Below are 26,220 nucleotides of genomic sequence, written 5' to 3'. Positions count from 1 at the left end.
CATCTCAGCTCCAACTCCCTATCCCCATCCCACACCTACCCACCCATGCACACACATTGGTATGAATTGCCACAGTACCTCAAATTATCAGGTTCTCAGATTAGACGGGATACCAACCCTGTGGAAATCTGTAATTTTTGTAACTGCCTGTTCTTGTTTTCCACCCTGAAAATATTGGGTAACTATTCCAAAACATGGGAAAATCTCATCAGCTGTAGCACAGGTCTTGGACCTCATTACGGCCATCTTGAATTTACTCCTTCCAAAAGCTTACCTTCTGCAGGATTAATATGAACCAACTTGAATCTTACCCTATTTTTTGGGTAGGAGCTTTCTGTGCTGTCCTGACTACATGCAATGCCAAGCCTTCTATGTGTGGTCATCCGAAGTCATATCCTTACTGTTGCACACCTGTGCAGTTCAGTTGAAGCTCATGGAGCTTTGTTAATTAGTTAGAGGAGGAGGAACACGCTCATTTTGGTTCTCAACTATTCGCAGCACAGCTGCGATGAGGACAATCTCCTCCGGGTTCTCTATTTTTCTTCTCTAAGGAGAGAAATCTGTTGTGAACATCAACTTCATTCACAACGCATTATCTGAGAGCTCACCGAACAGTCATTACAAAGCGACTGGAATCGTTGGATCGTTACTTGCATTATGTACTGTGATACTTTTTGTAAGACCTACTCTGCTGCCAAGAAGAGTCTCCCTGTCACAAACACCCAGACTGATAACTGGCTGGACTGCCGAACCCACGCTGGCTCTCTTCCAGCTGAGCAGTTTCAGCTAAAACAACAGCGGCTTTTCTTTGAAAAGTGAAGAAAAACCACAGCACTCCCTGTCTTTTGTGAAGGCAAAAACCAGCAGCGAATCGAATCCCAGCAGCGACATGGGTTTTAACATAAAACTCTTGTTTTTTGTTAAATGTCTGTCTTCTCCACGGCGTGCTGCTGACTGGCGTGTGCGGGACAGTGCCGAAATACCAAGCAGCAGGAATGAAGGTTGTGTTTGGGCTGCACGTACCACGCTGGTTTCAGTTTGACTGTAGTGAAAGAATTCCCTGCATCATCTGTGGATTACTGCTGCTGCCTAGAGGGAGCTGGGCAAACGACAGATCGATTCCTTTTTTAGCCAGCTACCCATTTCCAGTTAAACCCAGCAACTGTACGTCGCTATAAAGGAGCAAGAAGTATGTTTTGACAAAAGGCAATTAGGAAGGGCGGCTGAAACACTGACAGAGGTACCTTCCCATGAAGAGTCTGGGGAGAAAAAAAAAAAAGGGTTTTTTTAATCCTTCATATACTTGTCTTTCAACAACTAAGTATGTTTGCACTCTATCTTTGATTTTTTAAATAAAATGTCTGGCTACCATCTTTTATCTTTCTGTGCTCTCTCAGTTTCCCCTTTGCAGATTCTCTTCACATCTCCTTTCTCTCCTGTAGAAGAAACCCCACGCCCTATTTGATGAAGTTCTTTACATTTTCCGCCTATTATTTTAAATTATTTAAGGTACATGGCAACACCCACGCAGCAACCCCAGGGAGAAACTGCAAACCTGTTTACGGGTCTGACAATGATTTAGGACGGAACACGGAAGCCAAACGACATTCTGAATGAACACTAACAGCAACTTCATCTGCTGAACCTAAGAACTGCTCCACCTTCCCCCTGCCCCCTCCCAAAACCATTTTACGTGATACGCGCAGAAGCATGTCTGCCATGCGAACGTATTTCTTCTTTAGCCAACCAATGTTTAACACCAGTATCACCATCACGCTTATCAAGCCATTTGTCAGCTCTCTACACGTACACGATATTTTACTAGATGCTGCTTTAATGTTCTAAGATTAGAACCGCTTATTAAAATCAGACTAATTTAGCCCACAAAAACCAGTGTGTCAGAAATATTATTCCCAGCACTAATGCTTTGTCTTTGTTAAAAGCTGGAACAAGGCAGGCGCAGAAGGAAACAGCTTCCAACTCGCAAAAATTTGAGTTTTCTGAAAAACAAGCAACCCAAGACAAAACAAAACCTACAAGCAGAATTTCCACAGGGTGAATTCTGCCATACATCCTTTTTTAGGAACGCTGTACTCCCCAGAACATGCTGCTTCCCAGGAGACGTTACCTGTTGAACCCAGACAGCCCACGTGGAGCCAGCGCCTCTGAGGGGAAAGGTCTGTACGGAATCCTTGGACAGAGGTAGGGCAGGACACGAGGAGCCCTGTCTGCAGGGACCTCGCAGCAGGATTCCTAGGAGAAATGGGAATAAGCCTTTGGAAAAATCAGGAAGCTAGGTGGTTTGGCAGAAAAGACAGTCTTCCGTATTTCGCTAGTCCAAGCCGTTTCCTCCATCACCAGCTAGGATGGGTTTTTCTTTACCTTGGCGCTAAATCCTGCCGGCTCCAGCACTTGTAAAGCTGCATCCCGGCTCTCTTGGGATGCAAACGTGTCCTCGGTTCCAGACACGCAGAGGGCTCCTCTATGGTGCAGTTCTGCTTCACTTGGTACCTCTAGCAAAGGAAAAGCGTTTCTACCTTGACAGAACCACGTGCCCGCATGTATCACATTTTTTGCATTACAAGGTTTTTTGATTTTTAGAATTTAATTATAGTCTTTGATTTGGATTTGTTATTGAAATACACTTATCCAAATCAAACACTTGCCGTTTACAATTTCAGTAACTTCTTGCTTACAAAAGTGAACTAAAAATGAAAACAAAAACTAGAAAGCGTAAAACAAATACACTCAGCTTTGTATTTTTAAAAACAGTTATCACTAAAGGGCACTTAAAAATATCAGCTCACCAATATCTATCTTCAGAGAGGGGTTTTTGACCTATGGACGCAAATGGGCAACTTAGTATCATTTGTAACACAAAGTGCTATTCTCAGTTATTTATCCTCTCTCCCCACATTACCTCACTATTTCAGACAACCCTCTTTCAGGGCAAGCCAGGACGAGCACATTTATACTATAGAAAAGGATGTAATTGCACAGGCATTTCACACAAAAATAACTGGGAAAGTCTTCATTCCAAAGGGGAAAAAAAAAAAGGTCATAAACCCACTTTTCTGAATGTTCTATAGCCACGCTGGAGGCCAAAAGTAGTTCAACTGCAGTTCGTTTGGCTGTACTAGAGATGTCATTACCTCCGAAAGGATTAGAGTGGTTTTGGCGTAATCCCATTAGTGGCGAAAAAAATAGTTTGAAAAAAAGAGTGACAGAGTCTGCTTTGAAAACAAGTGGCAGGACCTTCAGTCTTTAACGGAGTATTTTACAAACAAAAGTCTGTGTTAGAAAAACAAGAAAACCAGAACACCAACTCCAAAGCTGATACCGTTTAAGATAAATTGTAAGGAATGATATATAGTTGAAACTACACAGGGACATCCTGAAAGCTATGCTAATAATCCAAGATTCTTATGCTCTCCTACCTCTACAATTAAAATAATAAATCCATAAAGAAATCATACTCGTAGGAAAAAATCAGGTATTTTTAAATACACTTCATTTTGCCAAAAAAAAAAAAAAAATCCTTGAAATACTTCATTCATGTACAGCTGGGAGAGTACAATTAACATTCACAATTATAATGTTCGCACTTTTCCTTACAGGGATGAAATCCAGCTTTTTGTGGTTTGTGTTTTCTTGAGTTTGCTACTAATTTGTTGCCATTCTGCTTTCCTCTTTTTAGGGTCCTTTTGAAAATGTATTTGCCAGAACAACAGGCCATTATTCCAAGCTGTTTTTTTCTTGCACAGCCTGCAAGCTCAGTAGCCATGATCTTTTTTTTGGTAAAACATCATAATCTCTGATACTTATTTACCCTGAATCATCTCCAAATCCTTTTCAAGTTGACAAGTAAGGCAAATTTTCTGGGAAAAGCAGTACTGCTTTTTTTTTTTTTTAGACTTGCCCGAGTGTTGAGGGCTGGAAGGCAAGAAATGTATTAGGGGAAAAAAAACCCTTGAGTATTATAAAAAACCCCTCACTCATCATGATTCTTGCTTTCCTGTGCCTTTAAACCACTATAGCGAGAAGATTACTTCAAAATCACCGCATTCCAAAACACAACCCCCCATACAAGCAGTATAGCCTATAGCTTACATTCTTTCCAATTATACTGAGAATTTCAAGTTCAAAATTGAGGTTTAAAAATAAAGCACAAGACACTGCTTTTAGTCAGAAACTAAAAAGATGCCACCTGCTTACACTAGAATGCAATTCTCTCAAATCAGTTTCACTGGTGAAGGTGAAAGCTTTATGGTCAGCTGGCTCTCGTCCAAGAACTCTGTATTTTACTTCTCGATATCGTCTTTCATTTCCATTTACAGGACTAACACCCAGATGGCCGGACCAAGTTACTCAACCCATTCTGTCTCCAGACCCAAGTCTCAAGTTACCATAGGGAGAAAATTCTTAAATAAATATGGACCTCAAGATTAAAGTATGATTTTTATACCATTGTGATGATGTTAGATGGAAAGTCTACAAGGCAAACTCAACAAGTAGGTAACAACAGCGAAGTTACCTGCGAGTGATGAAAATAAATTCAGAATCTTCAGTCATTAAGACTCATCTATTAAACAAATGCACATGCAAGATAGTAAATGAAGTGGCAAACATTTTTAAATAACATCTTTAATTAAAGTTTTTGCAAAGGCAAAATATTAAACTTAAAATAGGTCTTAGTACATCAAAATACTAAGTTCTCTAATCGTATTCCAAGCATGGCCTTTGAAACATAATATCCTGTATATCACAGAGGAGCAACCTTGATCTGCAATTGTACAGAATGAATTTTACAAACATAATAAATATATTTACCCCCTTACACATAACAGTATATATGTACAACAGCAGTTGACAATAGTAGCTCAGAACAGCAAAAAAGGATATTCCCCCACTCCGTAATCTATTGGTACCCTATGCACTCTGGAACACGTCTCATCGGATGACTGTCCATACAGCTAACCCAAGGTAGCTCTTCCTGTTAAAAAAAGCTCCTTTTGTTCCACAATGTCTAATCCACCAAATAATAATTAAAAGACACACTGCATGAACTGCCTGAAAAAAGTAGACAACAGGGAAACCAACGGACTGGTTTGTTTTTTGTTTTTGTTTTTTTTTTTTTTACACATCTCCCAACCAATCACAGCAATGGGAAAACGAGACTTTAAGTGCCAGACACCAATACATAACAATGTGCAACTTTCTTCATCTTGTAGAGCCATTAATCTCAGAGTCTGAAGAGCACTCTCACTTCAGTTGGAGGTGCGCGGGTGGGGTGGGGTGGCACACAACGAACCCCACGATGCTGCGTAAGGCAGTGTGCATCCAGCGTGCGTTATTCTTGCTGCGTTCTATTAGGAAGCTTTTGCTTTGGGGGAAGTTTTGGGGGGCTTTATTGTTTTTAAGGGAGCTTTTACAAATTGAAGAGACTGAATCAAAATGAACTTTAGCTAACAAGGTCTCTAACTCCTTCACTGGAATTAAGACATTTTACTCTGGTAGTGTTATGTGGTGGCATTACTACTGCTAACTGTCAAGCGGTGGAATTATTTTCACAGACTCAACGAAGCTTGCTTTAACACTTCTAATTGTGCAGCAGAAATAGAAAACAACGTTTATAAAAAAACCTGTTACATGACATAACATGGTCTCTGCTCTTTTCTAGAAACTGTGCTTCAGAATCACATATCTAGTCTTGGAAATAAACTCTGACCACAATTATCAGGTTAAATCGTGTTTAGGAAACTGAATGATGTTGAAATGCAACTTGTGAGTACAATGCAGGAACAAGGAGCATGAAGCCTCAAAGAAATCTTGTCGCTAACCAGCAACTGAGGGGGAATAAAAACATATTTTATTTAAATAGTCCAATATAAAGTCCCTTATGTGACTAAATTCTCTATTATCTCCTCAACAGAAAACATATTTCAATTTGTTTTCAACTTAGATGTTTTTAAATGATTGCACACACTAAAACCCAACAGAATTAGAGAAAAAAGTTGCTTTTCTGATTGAAGCACTGCAGGAAATTTACTCTCTCAAGAATCAAGAAAAAAGCATTGTCATACTGGCAAAACAGGTATTCTGCAAAATGAAAAGGCACGAGACTCCCAGTTTTGCCCAGTTGCTCTACTAGTCTCCATCAGCCATCGTAGTTATAATTATGAAGTTGTCTTTCCCCATTTTTTCATCATAAAAAGGTGCTCCATCATCTGTGCAAATTTTAACATAAGCCCTCTTGAAATTGTTAATTGTTTCCATAATACTGAACTATTTAAATGGGGGGGAAAAAAAAAAAACAAAAAAACCAAAAAAACCCAAAAAGACCACAAAAAGCCTTTTTTCCAAGGCAGGGGTAGGGGGGAAGAAGTCATTTATGAATTATGAACACGGGAATCCCTTGCCCTCTGAAAGGAATGGTTTCTCTTTGGAACCTAATGAAATGGTCTGTTCAGTTACATTGTTAAAACCATGATTAAAAATTCAAGTATAATAATAAAATTAAGCAAACTACAGTCTTACAGCAAGCTGCTACAATAAAATGAAATTAAAACATGCTTTTTGATTTAAAAAAAGGAACACTTGATGTAGCAATAAGAGCACAGTTTGGTATGTTCACGTTTGACTGGCTTTCTGAAAACTTCACAGGTATTTGTATTTGAAGACAAAACTTCTTATTGAAGAGCATACCATACAATTAGCTCGCAAGAAACTGTGCAACTTCAGAAAGCTTCTAACATCCTTCGGAACAGGCTAAGCTGGAGTTACCTTTAAAGTTCTGCTATCCCTTAAAAATAAATAAAAAGGCTACGCAGCTTCTAGTATATGTATGTGGGTGGAAAAAAATCACTAATATACAAAACCAAAGTACAAGTAATCTGGATTCCAGTAGTATAAACAGGAATCTATAGCTGAAGGGATTTTTTTTTTCCTTTTATTGGTTTGCTTGTGCAGCGTTATGGGAATTTTTCTGAAGTCCACTACTTAAGACTTACTGGTAACAGATATGGAAAAGGTGAGGGAAGGAAATAGTTGGTACATTATTGATTTCATTGCGGTTGCACGTAGAAGTGTCAACAGTGGTAAAGAAATAAAACACCTGCTTTGTTCAGAAGAAAGCAATCACCGATCACTTAGAGATACCTTGAAGCCCCAAACCAAAAAACGCACTCTAAATGAAGATTCCATTACTTAAGAATGAATTAGAAGAAATATCAATTAAGTTTTCATAAAGCTTATGTATGTAGATGGCTTACTAACACCATATGGCTCAAGACACAGCCTACAGGCAGTTTTAGTCTGTATCAATGAGAGCACAGATCTACAAAATCACAGAGAAAACAACCCTCTTTACGATGTGTTTGGAGTTTTCTAGGTACTACTGAGACTATGAATGCATTTGGAGGCAGGTAAATCAGAGAGAATGAAAATTAGAGCAGTTGTTATATACTGCTAAAATATACTTGTGACTTTGTTAAATAATGTTTAAAAAGTTTCATCCTCAAGCAAAAAAAGGTCAGAAGTCTTGATTCAGATGTCTGCTTCTGAAAGTCTTCCCCCATTTAATTAAAATCATCTTTGCTGCGTCCTTTTTTCATCATCTTTCCAATGTAACATTGGCATTTTTTTTTGTAACGGTGAACCATATGAACATTCCTTCCTCAACAGTTTCTGAAGTATAATGCCCATTCCCTCTCCTCGCTCAAAAGCGCTTCCAAAAGCAGGGTTTGCAAGAATAACCTATGCATGACGAAAAGGTGTTCACTCCTCAGGAGAGGAAGAGAAGGAGGGGGGAGCAACCTTGTTGCTTTTCACAAAACAAAAAAAAACACCAACAAAAAAAAGCCCAAAAAAACCAACCCCACCACAAAACCACACCTCTGGAAAAGGCAAGTGAGAAAGTGGCTACACAAGGTTTAGTGCACCTGAACTGCTTCACTTTCTGTTACCAAAACAGCCTAAGGATACTCTAACAAAATTTGTGTTCTGAAAGCTGCGCAGCTCTCTTCATGAGATCACATGCCACCTGGAAACTTTAGAGAGATTAACTGCTGCAGGTAACTTATGGCTACTCTTTTTAGTAAAGCCTATCTTTGATTAAGAGTTGCAGCCAGGATGTTAGAATTTTTATGTGATTTTCTGTATTAAAAATTCTTGTGGTCTGTTGAATTATTTGTGGATGTCTGGACTACGTCTGTAGTAAGCAGGTGAAGGAATGCATCTATTATGCCATTACCTGCACATTTGATTCAAGAGGTCGCCAAAGCCTTTTTAAAAAAAAAAATTAAAAAAAAAAAAAATCAATGAAAACTATATAATTGGTTTCAGTTCAGTGATGCTGAACCACCACCAAACAGCAAGAACATAATTAACGAGTTAAGCAATCTGACTTTCACTGGGGGGAGCTACAGGTGCTTAGTATTTAAAAAATACAGCCCTAAATAAAAGGTATCACTTACATGAAATTAAAATAATTTTGAAATATAAATGATCATTTTACCATTTTGTAACTGCTAGGAACAACAACATGTTTATGGGGAACTGAATTGAAAACAACAAATAGATATAATAATAAATGAGCATATCAGAATTAAAAATATTTTCCTTATACAAGTTATTTAAAATTTAACACCTTAATTCTTACCCTTCTGTACAAAGCTTGCACGCAGTTTAAGTAACATTCTGACCATCCTCACTACCAAAAGGAAGTGTTCAAAGCAAAGATTTGTACACACAATAAGCATTTTCAGATTAATAATCTATCAAAGGGAAGAGTTCCTTCAATCAGTGGAAGAAGTATTTTAAAATCTTAAATCAAGGGAAGAAGGGGCGGGGGGAGGGAACAAAGCCTTACATGCTAAATACCAGCTGTAGGTACCTGTATGTAGAATTGATAATTAAGGTATTCCTAACACACAAAACCAGCTCCCAGACAATGCTATATAGCTGCTACAGTCCATGGCTTGCTCATCTGAAGTAGTGTCTTTGTTGCCACATTTTACCTTTGTTCCAATACTTTTGTTTATTGTTTATTTCTGATGTGCAGATACACGTTTTGATTGGAGTATACGTCCAAGTCTCAACCTTTCCTGCTTTTGATTTTTTTTTTCCTTTTACATGAGTTTTTTTGTTTTGTCTTTTAAAACTTCACCATTCTGCGTCCCCAATGGCTTTGGAAAATACATAATCTCTTCCGTTAAGATTCATGATGCCATCTTTGAGATGAAATTTCCATTTGTTTTTACTTCTATGAATCTAAAAAAAGGGAGAAAAGTTGAACTATTACTTTGCATCAGAAATAGGTAATAATGCGTAAGTAAATTGTAAGGGCAAGAAAAAAAAAATGAAGGTAACTATTAGACATACGTTACTGAACTACTACAAACATCTTGAAAATCAATTCCACATTTAGCTACGAAAAACAAAAACTAATTATGAATATAGTAGTTTTCATTTTTTTTTAAATCAGGGACAGCAACTGTCACAAAACCATGCAAGCACAGAGGCATTACAAAATCCAAAGCATATAGCACATTTTTAGAGGTGGTTGGAAAGGAAGAAGGGAAATACATCCACCTGTCTGTCCTGCTTTAACTTGATTAAATTATCTTTGATTACGACAGCCACGAAACTCGAAAGCCAGAAACCCCATTTCAACCACTGTAATAGAATGACTAACATCTTAAACTAGCCCTGAAACGGTCAAACACCAAGTTTTATTATTTGCACCTCTTGTCTAAACTCCATTCTGCATGAAACTAGTTTGATTATGTTATGTATAGATAGATAGCAGGCCTACTCAGCTTTCTACTTCCAATATTAGAGTTTGACTCTGGGCTTCCCAAAGTTAAGTCTTGGTTACAAGGCAAGTGGATTATTTACACGGTTTCCAATCTGAAACTCTCTGTGGTACAAAGTGCACAAGCTGATAGAGAATATATGTACTGGTCTTATATTCTATCATTTCTCTCAACAGTTGTTTTATGTGATTTACGTTCCAATTCTCATCATAAAGTGTCAACTGAGAGATGTAATAACTCCAGTATTGAAGATGATGGCGGGAAGCTTCAACTTTAACCTATAGTCTTCCTAGTTAAAATATTGTCCCTTTTAAGGCTTTGTTTAAAAGCCTTAAAGGAGAAGTTACAGGAGCCTGTGACATAATGGGTTTTCAGGTTATAATGGATATTCCTGTTGACACAGGGTAAGACAAAGAATAAAACAACAGTTTTACTCATATTCTCTTCACAAAAATATTCCATACAGAAGTAACTCTTCCTTCTTCATGCCTATTCCTGAACAAATACTACCTGACTACAGGAAGCAGGTCGACCAATCTGGTGGAGATTAGAGAAGATACAAGGACAGGAAATAGTCGTAGTATTGGAAGACTTCAATTATCTCATGCCTACTGAGTAAACATCAGTGTGCAGCACTGAGGCTGCCATACAGTCAAATCCTTCTTCATGAAGGAGCTGAGTCACAAAACACACAATCCTTTTCTTGGTTCAAGACAGTGTTCAGGGCTTAAGTTAGACAATATCATCAGAACTAACAGCATTTATATAACACAAACACTCTCACCGGGGTAGTAAGTCAATAAATCCACTGGAAGAGCGTTTAACTAGATTTATGTTCTAATATTTCATTTAAAACTAAAGGAAACTGAGTAAAATTCGGTCTAAAGGTAGAAGAGTAAATTTTGGAGAAAAAAAACCCAAACAAACAAAAAAAACCCCACCAAAAATATACCCCTCAAACGACCACGCACTGTAAGCACAGAGCAGATAAATACCTGCCACCTATCAAACAGGGCATCGGAAAGACCAAAAGATCACAAGTGCAATTAAGCAGCAGGACAACAAGATATTCAAAGAAAGCAAAGATCTTTCAGAAAGCTTTGGAAAGCTATCAAAAGAGGAAAGATTATCATAAACTTTTGCAGATAAAACATAAAGATCTACCCAGGTGATGTAAAAAAAGTTAAGAAAATTTTACAAAAGGCTTAAAAACAAGGAAACCCCATTGCAATTTTTCCATTTCCATCAAGGACAGGAAGTCTCATCGTCTACTATTAGTGCTGTAGAAGCAAACAGTAAAGTAGCACCAGAACAGACACAACCATAGCGCTCAATCAATCTATTATTGTTTGGCTATTGTACTATTGTTTGGTCTTTTGTGTCTATTATTGTACTATTGTTTGGTCCATGCTCACTTTAAGCTAAAAAGTCAGTGGCAGCAGCAAATAAACAAACAAGGAAAGGCCTAGTTTATATACTCTACTTGCCCTTCCAAATGGCATTCAACAAAAATCTCTCATCAGAAGTATCCGATCTGCCATGAGGAAAGAAGGAAGGTCCTCACATGAATAAACAACTGAACACAGATGGGAAAACAAGGGTAAGAACACTGTTTTTACAGTGAAATGAGATCATTCCAGAAGAGATTTGTGCTGGCTGGAATCGGCATGGTTTAAGAATTCACTCATCATCTGGAAAATGACAAAACATCACCAATGATACAAAAGAACAGTTACTGAAGAGCTGCAGAACAATGTTACTGCCCTAACTCATTGTGTAATAAAACAATGGTGGCATTCAATGTATACGAAGGTAGTAATGATGGAATAAACAATTCCAATTTACATGGGTAGAAAAAAATGATGGGTTTGAGTTGAGAATTACAAGTCAGGAATGAGATCCCAATGTTCTAACACTTTTCCATGAGAACATCAGCTCTGTGTTCAGTGGGAACAAAAGCACACAAGAACTATTGCAGAACACTGCTACACCATTTAATAAATTGAAGTTTCACCTGTGTTACAAACATCTCTGATCCTCCCTCAGCCTTATCTACCTGTATCAAATAAGATACAGAAGAATAAAACAGATATGGAGAATAAAAGTAAGAATAATCAAATGTTTGGACAGCTGGACAAGTTAACAACCAAGAAAACTGTAGCTCTGATTTCAAAGAGATGACTGAGGAGGGTTGTGATGGTCTGCAATATCATAAAAGGCACCAAGAAAGCAAAGAGGAAACACTCTTCTACACAAAGAACTAGGAGGTATCATATGAAACTAAGGGGTTAAAAAGTAGGTAGTTCTCCACAATTCATTTGTGAAACTTCTTGTCATAAGACAAAGTTTACAAGGACTCAAAAGAATAATCAAATTAATTTCTGACAAATTAAGGTAAAAAATCCGCTGCTGGCCATTTGATACAAAGCCACTATCTCTCCCTCAAGAGACGGTTCACAGAAGGATGGTAAAATGCTCGACACGAGCATCGCTATCTGTTTGCCCTCCTCTTATTGTTCCAGAGGCACCCACCATCAGCTGACGCAGGACACGCTGTGCAAGAACTCTGCTCAGAACAACTGAGCTGATCCTGTGTATTTTATAGAGACAAACTGAACAATGATTGTTTGATAAGTGATGAAGCCCTTTCAGCACACGTGGCACCAGAGATTAACGATGGACGCTGCTCCCTACTGAGTTCACATGCTTAACTTTTAAGAGGGCGAGGATTTCAGAGTGGTTCTGCTGCTCAGCTTTCGCAGCTCCCAACAAGCTTTTCTGACTGGTATTCCAAGATCCCTCACAACGAACAATTTTGTATTACAGTCTGGAGGATACAGATGGCTGGGACATAGATGCTGATACCACTTTCCTCCATCTTAAATTCTCTGTTGGATCTGACGATAAGTCTAAACAGAATCTGGGCATAACTGGAGATTTTCTAACCAAGCCATTCTTCGCAATGGAGGGATTTTTAGTCAACAATCTTACAGCTTTTTACTGCTTTAAAAAGTGTCCTTATTCATCGTAGTCCAATTAATCTACCACAGGAAAGGCAAAAAAAATCCATGTTGAATAATCTTTATGCATACTACCTCAGTAAAAAGGTTTCTGATATCCTTTGGACACATTTAAAACAATTTCAGACATGGATGAATCCTTGCACATTCCAGGGCAATTGTGTAAGAAGAAATTAGTCATTATAGAGGAGGCAAGAGAGTTCAGCAGAATTTAAAGCAAAATAAGCAAAAGCATTCCACATTGCCATTTCAGTAAAGAATGCATAGGACAGAAAGGACCTTCTCCTCTGATAACTACTGAATCATCAAGAAGAGGTATTTTGAGTGACCAAGGAAGAGTTTTCCACAAGTCTAAATCATAATGACTACTACTTCCATCCATGGCCCCAGCAAATGTACAAACTTAATTACAATAGTACACTTCCCCTGAGCCCAGAGGCCTGACCTTTTGTTAAAGGTCACAAAAAGACATGATGAAGAAAAAGAAAATGCAGCCACTTTTTTCTAAGCTTTACTCATCACCAAGTTTAGTACAAACCTGTCACACAAATCTGTTTTAAAACAAACAATAGCTAATTCTTACATTAACATTCACATTATCTTTATAGATCTACCTGTACTTAACAGTCACAAAGATATTACTTAATAATTATGACTTGACAGGAAGAAGAACTGAGAATGCAGAATTCTTGCATTCTGTTCTATAGAGATTACCTTATCGTACTGGCACACAACAACATTTTCCGTATCGAACAGTTCTTGTCCTTCCTCATCACTCACATCATCTTCACTGTTAAGAGGCTCCTGAAAGAAACAAATGCAAAAATTTACGTTGTTTAGTAAGATCAGAGCTCTTACCTTGATTACTCACATGAGGCTACAGTCTGTCTCTGAACTACAGGACCCAAAATGCATTTCAGGTGGGAAATATAAGGCTTTCCAGCAGAGGGCTGATGTAGGTACACTTTCATCCTGCCCTCCATCCTGAGAAGATGTCCTTACCAATTTTAGCCTGGAACTTCAGTGTCCAGGCCAGGTTCTGGGCACTGTAGCCTTTTGTCACCACAATCATTCTTGCTCCTTTACTGTACATGTTCTGGTGCTTGTAATTTGTCTTTACAAAAACCTAATCATTATGCAGATTTTCATTTTTCTAAAGCATCTAAGCAGTGGACAGGCAATGTCAGTCACACCTCTCCCTACGTGCCATTATAAATAGAAACTGCACGATTTACGCATGTTTGATGTACCACAAACAGAAAGAGACCTGAACACATGCAGAAATGGAGGGGAAAAAAGGTGCTTTGATATGATCGTGGATAAATACATACAAAATAACTTCTCTACACCTAGAATGTATTTTCATGTCCCTTAAAAATTACTTTAATTTTTTCCTCTTTCTGCTAACAGTTTGTCCCAGCAGAAATTTGGGTTGTTTTTTTTTTTTTTTTCACCTCATGTAAATAACAGACATTTCAAAAGCTAAAAAATAGCCTCTAATAAAAGCAAAAAACCTTTTTCGAAGTCTTCTGTATAATCCTCATCCTTCCACCTTCCCAAATATATAAGCTAAATAGTGGAGACGCTAGTGAGAGAAGAAAAAGGTGTACCAGAGGTCCTAATTCCTTCCAGTGTAATACTATATTTAAGTGATTTTAAAAGCTTTAAGGAAATGGTCCACTCATTAAGTGGCTGATGAACAGAAGTAGCAAAAATAACAGGAGATCTCCATCATACTGATAATAAAGTCTTGGCACATAAAAAAACTTCCACAAGAACGCCAGCATAAAGGCACTATTAAAGAACACTTAATATTTAAGCATGATGACCTTATACTTAATATGGCTGACACCAATGCTGATCAATATAAAGGAAAACTGATGTAAACCCAACTTTAGTTGTAACAGAAAAACACTGATAGACACCACTGTAGATGTATTACAGAAACCTGACTTAAATCATTGACAAAAATTAAAAGTTTTACCTGCATATACTGCATGGGTGATACAGACTGTGAAATGCTACGTACGCTCCTCATATTGCCATTTTCAATGGAATCTTAAAATAACTGCAAAGGGTGCAGAGAACTGTGGAAGTGAACTGGCAGTTCAAAATGCATTTTTGGGATAGATTTAGGGAGTACCAAGTTTCCTGTCAGAGCCTGAAATAACACTTTTAGCTTATTAGTATCCCCCCGCACCCTTGTTATTCTTGTGGGGCTTTTTGGTGGTGGCTCAAGTCCAAACCCAAGAAAATTCAAGGTCTAAATTAAACACATACTGTTAAGAATGCAGCAAGTTACTGTCCTGGTTTGAGCGACCCAAGATTAACTTCTCTTTTAGTAATTTTACTTTTTAGTAAGGTCTCTTCTAATACTTGAGAAAATTGCAATATTTAGAAGACTCTAGTGTCTGAATTTGTGAAAATATTTACTTTATAGCCAGCTACAGTATGCGGGTTTCAAGGTCTCGGTATTTTTGAGCCTAGCCAGGTGCAGGGGGTAAGGAGAAGCGAGACCCGAGAACCTGACCCCAGCTGGCCAACAGGATTATTTCATACCATGAGTGTCACATTCAATATAAATTAGGAAGTTTGCTGAGGATTTTCTTCTCTTCTTTGATGGCTGCCATCCTGAGAACTTCTTGCCCCAGTGCCGGACCCCTGAGCCCTTCCTCTCCCCCCAAAGCCGCAGCGCTGGCAGTGTCTGACATTTGCTGCCCACTGCTGGGAGTGCACAGCTTCCTGCTGATGGAATTGGCTGAGTATAACCCTTGTATATTTTATATTGGTATCGGGATCAATATTGGTTCTTTAGTATTACTAACGTTAATTACTTAGTATTATTTTATTAGATCTGTTTATACTCCAGCCCTCAGGTTTCCTTGTTTTCCTCCTTGATTCCCCTTCCCAGGTGGAGAGGGATCATCAGGTGAGAGAATTAATTGTCTAAATGACAACAAATTGTTGTGGGTTCTTCAAACCGTAACAGTTACAAAGAATATCCACTCGGCTCCTATCTCCCGATTTCATTAAAACAAGGTCAGATGTGTTTCTAGAAGGTGCTTTATAATCAAATTTGAGCTCTCAGGCTTGTTCTAACATAACAGAAAGCAACAGAATGGTCAGTAGGATACAGGTCAGACCACACCTATTGGCCCCCTCGGTGAACTAAATACATGCTCTCCTTTTTGTCAACCTTCCTAACGCCTTGCTTTTGTATGCAACTCAGTCCCAAGTGGAGTTGGCTATTTCTGTTTGCTTATGAAGGTTTCATTATTTCATGGCTGACCTCTCCATAACATCAGAAATATTACTGCTGCAGTTTTTAGAGGGCATTCACGACAACTAACAGTTATTTGCTGTGTCCCCCGACTTCCCCAGCTGCACTTCAAGGTGCTTTGCTAATACACATAGTTTACACAACTTCAATACGGGAAATAAAGACCTTGAAGTACAAGAATAAAATGTTATACTCTCAACATTATCGAACATAATATTATTTGAAGCATATAGTTTTTTTTCAAATATTGAAAGCAAAACACAAGCATGCTCCAGTCTTCCGAAATAAGTGTTCAGTTTACCTCTTCCACTTGGCCATCTTCACCCCCATCTTTTTCTTTGTCTTCCTCTTCATCATCATCGTAGTCTTCTTCCTCGTCTTCTTCTTCTTCAGATGATGTGTCCCCCGCTCCATCAACTTGGAGAACGAGCGGTGCTTGTGGTTGTGCCTGTTGTTGTTGTGGTTGCTGCTGACCAGCTGCAGGAATCTGTGCTTGAGCCGGTGTAGGGGCAGCCACTGTTGTAGGTATGACTTGTGTTTTATTTCCTGTAAACAGGATCTGCTGAGGCTGAATAATCACTCCTGTCTGCTGGGGAATCCCTCCAGGGATAGGAGCCAAAACCTGATGGAATATCATTGCAAGTACTGTGGCTGCTTCCACAACAGACTGCCACATCACTTACTCGCAGAAAACAATCAAAGCATATCAATCTGACTTACACCAATTGGAGAAACAAGAGTTACAAATATTCCACCTGTATCAGATACTTAATTTAATCTTCAATAATGTACCTTCTTTCACGACTCGGTGTTCCTTTTCTGCATTTTGCATTGCTAAATCTAAGAAAACCTACTGTCTTTCTATTCTAAAATGCGAGCACTACCACCACACTTGAGCTCCAATCACAGCAGAGGAATGTTTAAATTCAAGTAAAAGATTATTTTTAAACCTTGCCTACAAAACATTTAACTTTAAACTCTCTACAAGTTTTTATTCATGCTTAAACTGCACAACTGTGACATAATGCTAAATTAAACGCTTCACAGTCTGGACATACAGTTGATCTTGTAGCTGAAAAGAAATCATAAAACATACTGTATTCACTACTAAAAGAGGCATGTGTGTGTTTCAGGTATTTTCTTCTATACGTTAGGTGACAGAATCATTTTAACTGATAAATACATCTTTAAAAGGATATAGACTAGCTTTATGCACAAAATATAATTGTCATGAGGGGACACACAGAAGAAATTTTAAACGGTAGCCAGGCAGAATTTGGCAAGAATAAAAGAGATGTTGAAAATGGCATTTCAAAATTGTTCATTAAAAAAAATTAAGCACTTAATACTTTTTTTTTTTTTTTAATATACCAATTCTGATTTTGTGTTCTATCTCAATCTGCTCACAAAAAATGCAAGCCCGTTTAATAATTACTGCTAATGGTTTTTCTTTCAAGTGTACCTATTAAAATTTTTCTTTACCTGCTGTATAACAGGTGCTGGTACTCCACCAGGCTGCATTTGTGGTATGACCTGCTGCTGTAGAACAACTGGCTGCTGTGGCTGAATGATATACTGAGCTCCATTTGCAGTTCTAACTACTTGGAGGATCTGGCCTGTAATAAAATAAATATCAAATTAATCAAATATAGAAATTCACTTTTAAAATTATCTTAGTTTAGAAGCTTGTTTCCTCGAAGAACACGAATGACAATTAAAGGAGAGAATCTATATTTCACTTTCACCAGTGAAAAGATACTGTGCTGTAAGCAATTGTATCAGAAACAAAGAACTAATATGGTTGTTTACCATCTAAATACGATCGTGAGGTATGCAATCCAAAAATAAATTTACATACACAAGCCAAAGTCTAATCCTTTAATGCAGCACAGTATCTTAAATATTAGCTCCCACTTATGAACATACCTCACGTTTCAAAAGATAGATTTTACAGATAGAAAGACAGATGAACATATACCAAGACAGGACTACAGGTATTTACACCACAAAAATTCTATCGACTCTTAACACTGTGGTATTTCTAGGGTCATGTCAGATGATGTCCTTCCCTCAGATTCTTTTCTCTCCGATTACCACATTACAAGGAATTCTTCTGTGCATAAATTTCTTTGCAATATTATTGTGCAGTTGCCTTTTTGAAAAAAATCTATCCTTACACTTATTATCCACCTCTCCTTTCTGTTCCCTGTACTCAATTTTCTTTTATTATCCTTTATACTTTTCCTCACTTCAGAAAATACATCCAAGACTCGGACATCTTTGAAGATGGCCTCCAACTCTGAAAAGCAAGAGCTAAGATATATCCCATTAGTTTTTCACATTTCTAATCAGAAAGATGGAGAAGAAATTAAATTAGATAATCCTGAACTTCATACATTTCCCTCAAAGACTGATTTGATTTCCTGTTCTCCCTCCACAGCAAATGCAAAGCCCTATTTACTGAAATAACTAAGCATATCTGAAAGAAGGGACTACCCTAGCCCCTTGTTTAAGAAAACATACTATAAATATTTGTAACTGAAGAAGAAAAATTATGACCGTAACAACAGTAACAAGTGTGAGCTGCAGATTATTCTATACTATGACAAACATACATGTGAGTCCTTAAAAACTTGAAAGATTTGAATTTCTAGAACAGCTACACATTTAAGTTTTCTTTCAACTACGTATCCATTAAACATTCAAATGTCTGAAGCAGGAAGGTTACGTCCCGGATGATTTTGAGCACACTAGATGAATTACTCTGGCTAAAGCAGCAACCACTTCTAGAAAATGAGCTTTCTCAGATCTTTCTTTACTCTCCACGCAGAAGAGATCTAGAATCAAGCTTCTAAAATCAGCATAATACAAAAGTACACAAAGCATCAGATACGCTGTTCACAAAAGTAACATTATATTCTAAATGTAGAGCAAGACACTCTTTAAAAATGACAAATCTACAATAAAATTAGCATTGCCAGCAAAATTAGAAATTCCACTGTGTGTGCTTAGCCGGTACAAGAAACCTTCAGCCATTCCTCATCTGAAGTCACAGATGAAGCAATCCCGCTCTTTTATAACTAGTCTAGTATCTGTGCTCCAGTCATGCATCACAAAGCTCAGAAACAGGCAAAGTGGAAAGACAGCAACGTCTGTCGTCTCGCTTCATGCGCTTCTTAAGAGGTGAGGAAAACTTGCACAGAAGTTACCCACACCAGTGATGGGTCAGGACCACAAGGTTTGTAAGATGAGCAAGCCAGTGGGCAAAGGAGTCCAGGAGTCTAGCAAAGGCATTGCACTGCCTTGTAAGGGTGGATTCCCAGGTTTTGCTTTTTACCAATATATAGCAGGGAGAAAAAAAACCAGAATTTCTCCCTCCCAAGCACCTTCAAAACCATTGCTTGATCTCAATGTTAAGACAGTTACCTGAATTTGTAAGTATCTGCTGAACAGGAGTAACGCCAGCAGGGAGAGCCAATGTAGCTGCAGTGGCTGCGGCACTCTGAAACACAAGAAAGCTTTTTAACCACAGACGTTATTGCCAGTGCTTCATCTCACAACATACTGCCTGAAAACATTTACCTTTTTATTGCTGTTCACAACGTTTGCACGCGTTTCTGCAGCTATTAATATGCAGGCATTTATCAACTGTACATTATACTACATATAAAAATCATTTTCCTTCCCCCTTAATAGGAAGAAGACTGAAGCAACGATCACTGACCATCACACTTTAGCCCAGCTCCACATGGCTTCTTGGATTATCTGCAAGCTCAGCAGATTTTTTTTCCCTCTGCCTTCTCTGCTGAGCCCCTAATAGGGTACAACACTGCATTGCTCATGTGGCAATTTTACTTACACTTCATCAAAGCAGCTAAAGATATGGGCCTACAAATCTGAAGAAACATAAGGTACTGAAGCAATGATCATCTTTGCCTGTCTTGTTTTCACAAGGAGTAGTAATCAGGTTTGCACTTTTCTTCATTCTGTAAATGATTTGCATTTCAAGTCCTGCGTAACACAGCTCTTTTGAGAGAATATACACATACAGTGTACTGACTGTTCACAGAATGACTAATTTTTTCTCTCAAGACAGCTGCTGGTTAGAAGAGAAAGCCAAAGACTCCCAAATGAGTAATGATTTGAACTTACAAGACTGAATTCCAATGCAATTATGGGAGCTCCACACACAAAAACCTGCATTAAGTCCTTAACTCGCAGAGGGAGATGGACTTCACCAGAGGCCTCTCCATTTCAAGGGTCTAACTTCAGCTGCCTATGGAAAAGCCTCCCCTTCCCCGTTATAAAGGAAGCATGGTCAATTAGTCTTTGCTACTGAAAGGATTTAAACTTTATTACTGAATAAAGTGTATACTTCCTGTTTGTAAGAAATATTATCTCCCCGTACTGGCTGGTCAATACAGTAGTTACGACTGCCAAAATTAAGAGATCACCAAACAAAACTGAAAGTGTGCATCTGCATCCTCACATCCCAGAGAAAGGCAGATGAATAAACTCTCATTACTCTCTGCCTTCAGAGATATTCAAGGTCTGTCAGATCCATTCTTTAATACCAACTTAAATGTTTCTGCTAAACACACACAATAATTCCAAATCAATTCTGTAACTATTTACTGAACAGTAGTCTTTTGCAGTATACAATTCGTCTGTATTTTGATGGCAGCAGTTTTAAAAGCATGGCATACTCATTTTTGCAACACCCATCAACACGATCTAACTGAATGAGAAAGAAAAAAAAGAAAACCTCTAACTGTTGGACTTGGGAAGCTACAAATCACACTGAAATTGTTGTAAAACATGTAAGAAAGAGGTAGATGTTAATGTGCTCTCAGCCTCTGGGTAAATGACGCTCTTCGAGTAACAAAGTTCAGGCTCTTTTCTATAATAAGGTCAGCCAGTAATGGAGAAGTGAAGGCTAACCAAGCTGCTGCAGCTTTGACTAATCATGAAATTTTGTTTCATGTGCTTTTACTGTGAAAGTGGTAAGAATGTAATGAATTCTGGTCTTAATACACATATTTAACTTGTATTTGCTGTTGTTTTCATTGCTATGCAAGCAATATTTTTATTTTTTTTTATATTAAGCCAGGGCATTTAAAGCAAGGTAAGATAACCAAAATTAACCTCTAGAGATAAAACACTGCAAGAAAAGGGTAAATGACTCAGTTTTATATGCTATTACAAAATCAGAGAATCAAAATAATGTGACCAGAAAAGATCGATGTGAATTGCTAAATAAACTCTCATTTGAGCTTAAGTCTCAGTGTAGTTAATATTTTTTCCCCACATCTAGCAAATACAATACACTTGCATCAGTTAATAGTGTTGTGTTCGTATACGACGAGCACCTCATCATGCAGATCCATACCAACAGTACGCCAATTTCTGATTAACATAAGTTTTGGTTACATACACTTAAAGCAGAGGATCAAGGTAAGTCCTACATTTGTCATCGAAACTGAAGTCCTGGATTACTGTTCCTAGATTGGCAGCAGAGCAGCAAAACTCAGAAATATGGCAGACAGCTTTACCAGTGTGTCCTAAATTACTGTTAAGCAGACCAATACCACATTTGTGTTTACTATTTAATCAAAACAACTTACATAATGACAGCGCATGCATGTATAAATTTCTGCTTTTCTTACCATGCCTGATGCATTCATGTGCGGTATCAGCTTGGAATCTGGCACAATAACCTGCTGCTGAGGTGCTAGAAACAAAACAAAACAAAAAAAAGCATTTCATGAAAACTACAGTCTGCCCAAAGCTAACGTCCAAGCCAGAATAACAGAAAGAACGTCACCCAAACATCAGCTGAGCTTCATAACAAAACCAGCTACTAAGCAGTCTCTGATCTTATTAAGTTTTACTCTCGAGACAATACAGAAGAGCAACTCTGAAAGGCAATATGGGTATTTTGGTGTTACAGATCTCATTTCAAGGGCTTTGGTTATCTATTCTGACCCTAGGTAAAGAAAGACTTAAAACATATTTCTGAAATTAGAGGTTTTAGTGAAATGTTGATAAACTTGCCGATGTCCCATATCTGAGTTCTCCAAAAACATCAATTGACAGCTGTTAACTCTTAAAACAGACTTAAACAAGGATTGTTGCAAGATGAAGAGTACGTTAACAGGATGCAGCAGTTAGCTTCAGTTAGGTCTAGCTAGCATAGCTGTTAGCATAAGCTCAGGCTCTTCACTGTCTTTCTAGTGTAGCAGAAGCAGATGAAATATGATCAACTACCTGTCCCAAACAACAAAATAGTTTTGGTGTGCTAAACTATGCAATCCATCTGTTGATCACCTAGAAGTGCAAAAGTGACCAAGTCTATGGAACACACAGGCTGCCAGTGCTAATATCAGTGACAGCAAGTTGAAAAGTGACAGAGCAATGCGAACAAACTAATCATCAACAAGGTAGTCTCCATCCAATCCTATAACCAAGAACATTTAAAGAACACTGGGGATAACTGAGAGTTTCTGGAGAAGATTCTGGGGAGGGAAGCCCCACAACCTGATGGCTCCAACTTTCAAGGAACCCAGGGAGGGCAAAAGGTGCTGCTCTAAGTGAACCTGTTTTGGCAGGGGGGTTGGACAAGACGATCTCCGAAAGCCCCTACCAACTCCTACAATTTTGTCAAAAGAACCCAAGGAAATCTCATGACTCTGTGCCAGGACCACACACAGGACAGCAGGAGTCGCCATGCCTATCATCCTGATCTCCCCCTGGGACCGCACGAGGTCATGCAAAGAAGTACTACACCATCTCCTCTATGGAACAGCTAAGTCAAGCAATTGATAAAACTGCATGTCCGTGATTAAAGTGCTTTGATATCCTAATTTCATTTAGCCTCTACATTGTCATTTTGTCATAAGCCACAACACTGGGAAACAATAAAACAGTTTTAAGTGTATTACTAGAGGCAGGATCTTATTCTATCCAAAAGCACAAACAGCGGGACGGGGACCTCCATATTAGTGGAGGGAAACCTGGTCAGCAGAGTCATAGCTATTCAGCTAAGGAGCCACTAGGGGTCTTGGTGAGTAGAATCTCCAGGTTCTGCTCACTAACTTCAGCTGAGACACCTGGATCATTTGAAGCCATATGTATTTGGGGGTCTTAATCTCAAAACAAGTTTAATCCCAACAATCAAAACTCATTTATGTCCAGCCAGAATACAAATAGTACTATAAGAAGAAAAAAACAAAACAGAACACCGAAAATCCACATGAAGGAAAAAAGCGCCAACAACAGGTTCTAGTCACACTAGTTCTCTCCTGTTTTGAATATATAGTGGTTGGGTTTTGGGGCTTTTCTGGGGGGCAGAGGAGAACTCATAGCTATCTTTTGTGCCTCTGACAATATAGGTTGCCATCCATGAAATCTAATAAAAAGACTGAAGTCTGTGACTGACTACCCACAGATAAATATTTTATGCCACAATTTTAATAGCACACTGAAAGCTCAACTCAAGCATCTCACAGGTGGCAGATTTGTTTACACAGCATATACGCAGTAAAATCCACCGGTATTTATCTTAGTTTTCAAATTAAATTGTAACTGGTGAAAATGCTTCCCTTAAATTATTAATGGAGAGTACACGAGACAATTATTACAAGAAACGCTACTGTTACGGCTAGCTAAACATACCTTGAACATCCCCACCTACGCAGTGTGCAACCTTTTAAGACCACGAAAATAGCCAGCCATTACGCTTTTCATTTGAAACCTATTCTAAGATGAGCAACCATCTCCTACATAGACTGTTATACAAGTATTTTTCACTTGTATATAGCATCTACTTATTCTAAACAAGAATGTATTTTTTAAATGAATTTGCTCCTAATGACCTTACTACGTCGTGACTAAATTGCGAACTGGACATGTATAGTGGCTTGAAATTACACAGCTGCTAATGGATTTCTGACAGAATCTGAAAGTCACGTATTCTGAAAACATAAGAGATGTAGAAGACCAAGAGAAGGATTCTGCCTTTCCAAAAATCTTCTGAAGAATATGACTAACACAAATACCGAGATATTTCTCGCCAAGACAGCTCTCTTGACCCATTAAATAGAGGCCAGTGGATACGAAGTTTAACATAAAGACAAAAAGTTATCCATCAGATAAACATCCTGCCCTAGATTTAGAATATGCTAAGGAGTTGGTCTAACTTGAGTCTTTTGGCAGAGGTATTAGAGAGTAAGTCTGACCTTGCTGAGACGCTGGAATAAGGACCTGTTGTGGCTGAGACTGCTGCTGCACAGTCTGCTGCGGCTGAGGTTGTGTGTGATGGTGGTGGTGATGATGCTGCTGTTGCTGCTGCTGCTGTTGCTGCTGTTGCACCTGCAACAAAAGCTGCTGCTCTTCTGAATGGAAGCCATCTACAGCCTTGGACTGCATCAGCTTGTTCTCCCACAGCTAGTTTGGAAAAGGAAAGAAAAATCTCTGTGTACGATTTTTACTCAACAGGATTTGTAACAGTATAAAGACAGCACTCCAAAATCTAATTTGTTTTCACCGTTTATCTTGTGCAGTCTACTTAGCCAAAAAAGCCTTTAGGCAAATACAGACTTGAAGAGCTAACTCCACAGAGGTAATGTTTTAAGAGGAGGAATTAAATATCCCTTAAGAATTGTCAGTCCAAGCTTAAGCTTTAACATTCTTTCTTTCTTCCAGCGTGGAAGATTCATAACAACCCTAATAGAAGCATGAATAGAGATAAACTGCTAACTTTAAATAAGCCTTCAAGTTTTCACTTCTCTACCTTCTTTCTTTCTTACCTTTTTAATCACAAAAATAATTCTTTATTACAGCTTTCCTCAACCCATTTCTCCTTGGAACTCCACAATAAAAGTTGCTTGAAGACTACTGCCTCATAACACACTTCAACAGAAACTACCAGTTTACCTAAGATAATGCCTCTTTACAAGCATTTACACAGTTTCTACCACAATATCAAATTCAGCTCTCCAGACCCTCAGTTCTTGATGACATCTCATCCACGAAAAGCCACTGATGCAAACAAAAGCAGCTCTTGCAGAAAGCAATGCAAGTATTTCGTAATACATGAGTCAAAAAGACCACAGGCACCCAGGACTCCTGATTTCAAATCCTGCTTAGGGCTCCCTGAGCCTTCCTCTTCAATACTTTGTTTCCCTTCTTGTCTCTGTCCTCATTCAATTTTTTCCTGACATCATTTGCAGAACACTACTGTGACACAAACACCAGTGTGCTTTTCTTATAGCACTCACTCCATTTCCACCAAGGCAGGTCATGGTTTCATGGAAAAAGGTCTTCACCTGTTTCTGAGTAGCCAAACTCAAAATTCCTTTCCCACTCCATCTATTTTTTTAATACTTTAAATATATTGAGAGTATGGGACATCCCACTTTCTGAAGAAGTCCCCATTCAACAGCTGAAATAAGCAGGCACCTACTTTCCTTTTATTTTTTTTTCCCCTGCCTTTTCTCTTTCCTTTTGAGAGCTTCTTTTACTCAGGAAGAATTTGAAGCAAGCCACAGGAAACCCATTAGAGCTCAGGTCAACATCCTGCCGTTCTTTTGGATCCTTGGTAACAGTTCAAACCCACTGTATGTAAAACAATTCTGAACCGGAGAGCTTCAGAAAAGTGGGATGCACACAGTGCCATTATGTACCACCCCCCAAAAACAATACTTCTGCACCCCACAAACCATACACGCAAAAACCTGACAATGCAACTCCTCTTCTTCAGAAAGACAAAAACATCAAGCAGAGCAGGTGTTTTGTTTTTCCTGGAGAGAAACCTCAAGAATTGTCTGCCTCTAAAATAAATATATTCTCTCCTTTCTTTTTAAAGATATAATGTGTCGGAGACTGAAATAACACCATGAATTTGGATGCCCGCCGTTACAGTTTATGTCCAGTCTGACATGCCAAGTTAGGGAAAGTAAACAAGGTAAGCAGATCTCTCTATACAGCAGTGTAATTCAAATGATATGGGGCTACAGATAAGCAGAATACTACAATGCTTAGCTAACTAAAAATTAGTATTTTTACTGTGTACAACAGTAAGCAGATCCAAAAACCAATTGCTGTA

General features: G+C 38.4%; 1 protein-coding gene across 2 annotated transcripts in view; it reads right to left on the bottom strand.

The window, feature by feature from the left end:
* Positions 1-5,107: 5,107 nt before the first annotated feature.
* The window catches only part of GTF2A1 (general transcription factor IIA subunit 1), a 29,222-nt gene continuing 8,109 nt past the window's right edge, over positions 5,108-26,220 (bottom strand). For both annotated transcript variants that reach the window (XM_063331330.1, XM_063331329.1), the window contains exons 3-9: positions 24,353-24,560; positions 21,782-21,846; positions 19,542-19,617; positions 17,598-17,731; positions 16,417-16,737; positions 13,550-13,639; positions 5,108-9,270 (exon numbers count right to left, since the gene is read on the bottom strand). In XM_063331330.1, coding sequence (XP_063187400.1) covers positions 9,163-9,270; positions 13,550-13,639; positions 16,417-16,737; positions 17,598-17,731; positions 19,542-19,617; positions 21,782-21,846; positions 24,353-24,560 — 1,002 coding nt within the window. In that variant the 3' untranslated portion in view covers positions 5,108-9,162. The remainder of the gene's footprint in view (positions 9,271-13,549; positions 13,640-16,416; positions 16,738-17,597; positions 17,732-19,541; positions 19,618-21,781; positions 21,847-24,352; positions 24,561-26,220) is intronic.

The sequence above is a fragment of the Chroicocephalus ridibundus genome, chromosome 4, assembly GCF_963924245.1.
Source record: "Chroicocephalus ridibundus chromosome 4, bChrRid1.1, whole genome shotgun sequence".
NCBI lineage: Eukaryota > Metazoa > Chordata > Aves > Charadriiformes > Laridae > Chroicocephalus > Chroicocephalus ridibundus.
This window is presented reverse-complemented; position numbering and strand designations above follow the sequence as displayed.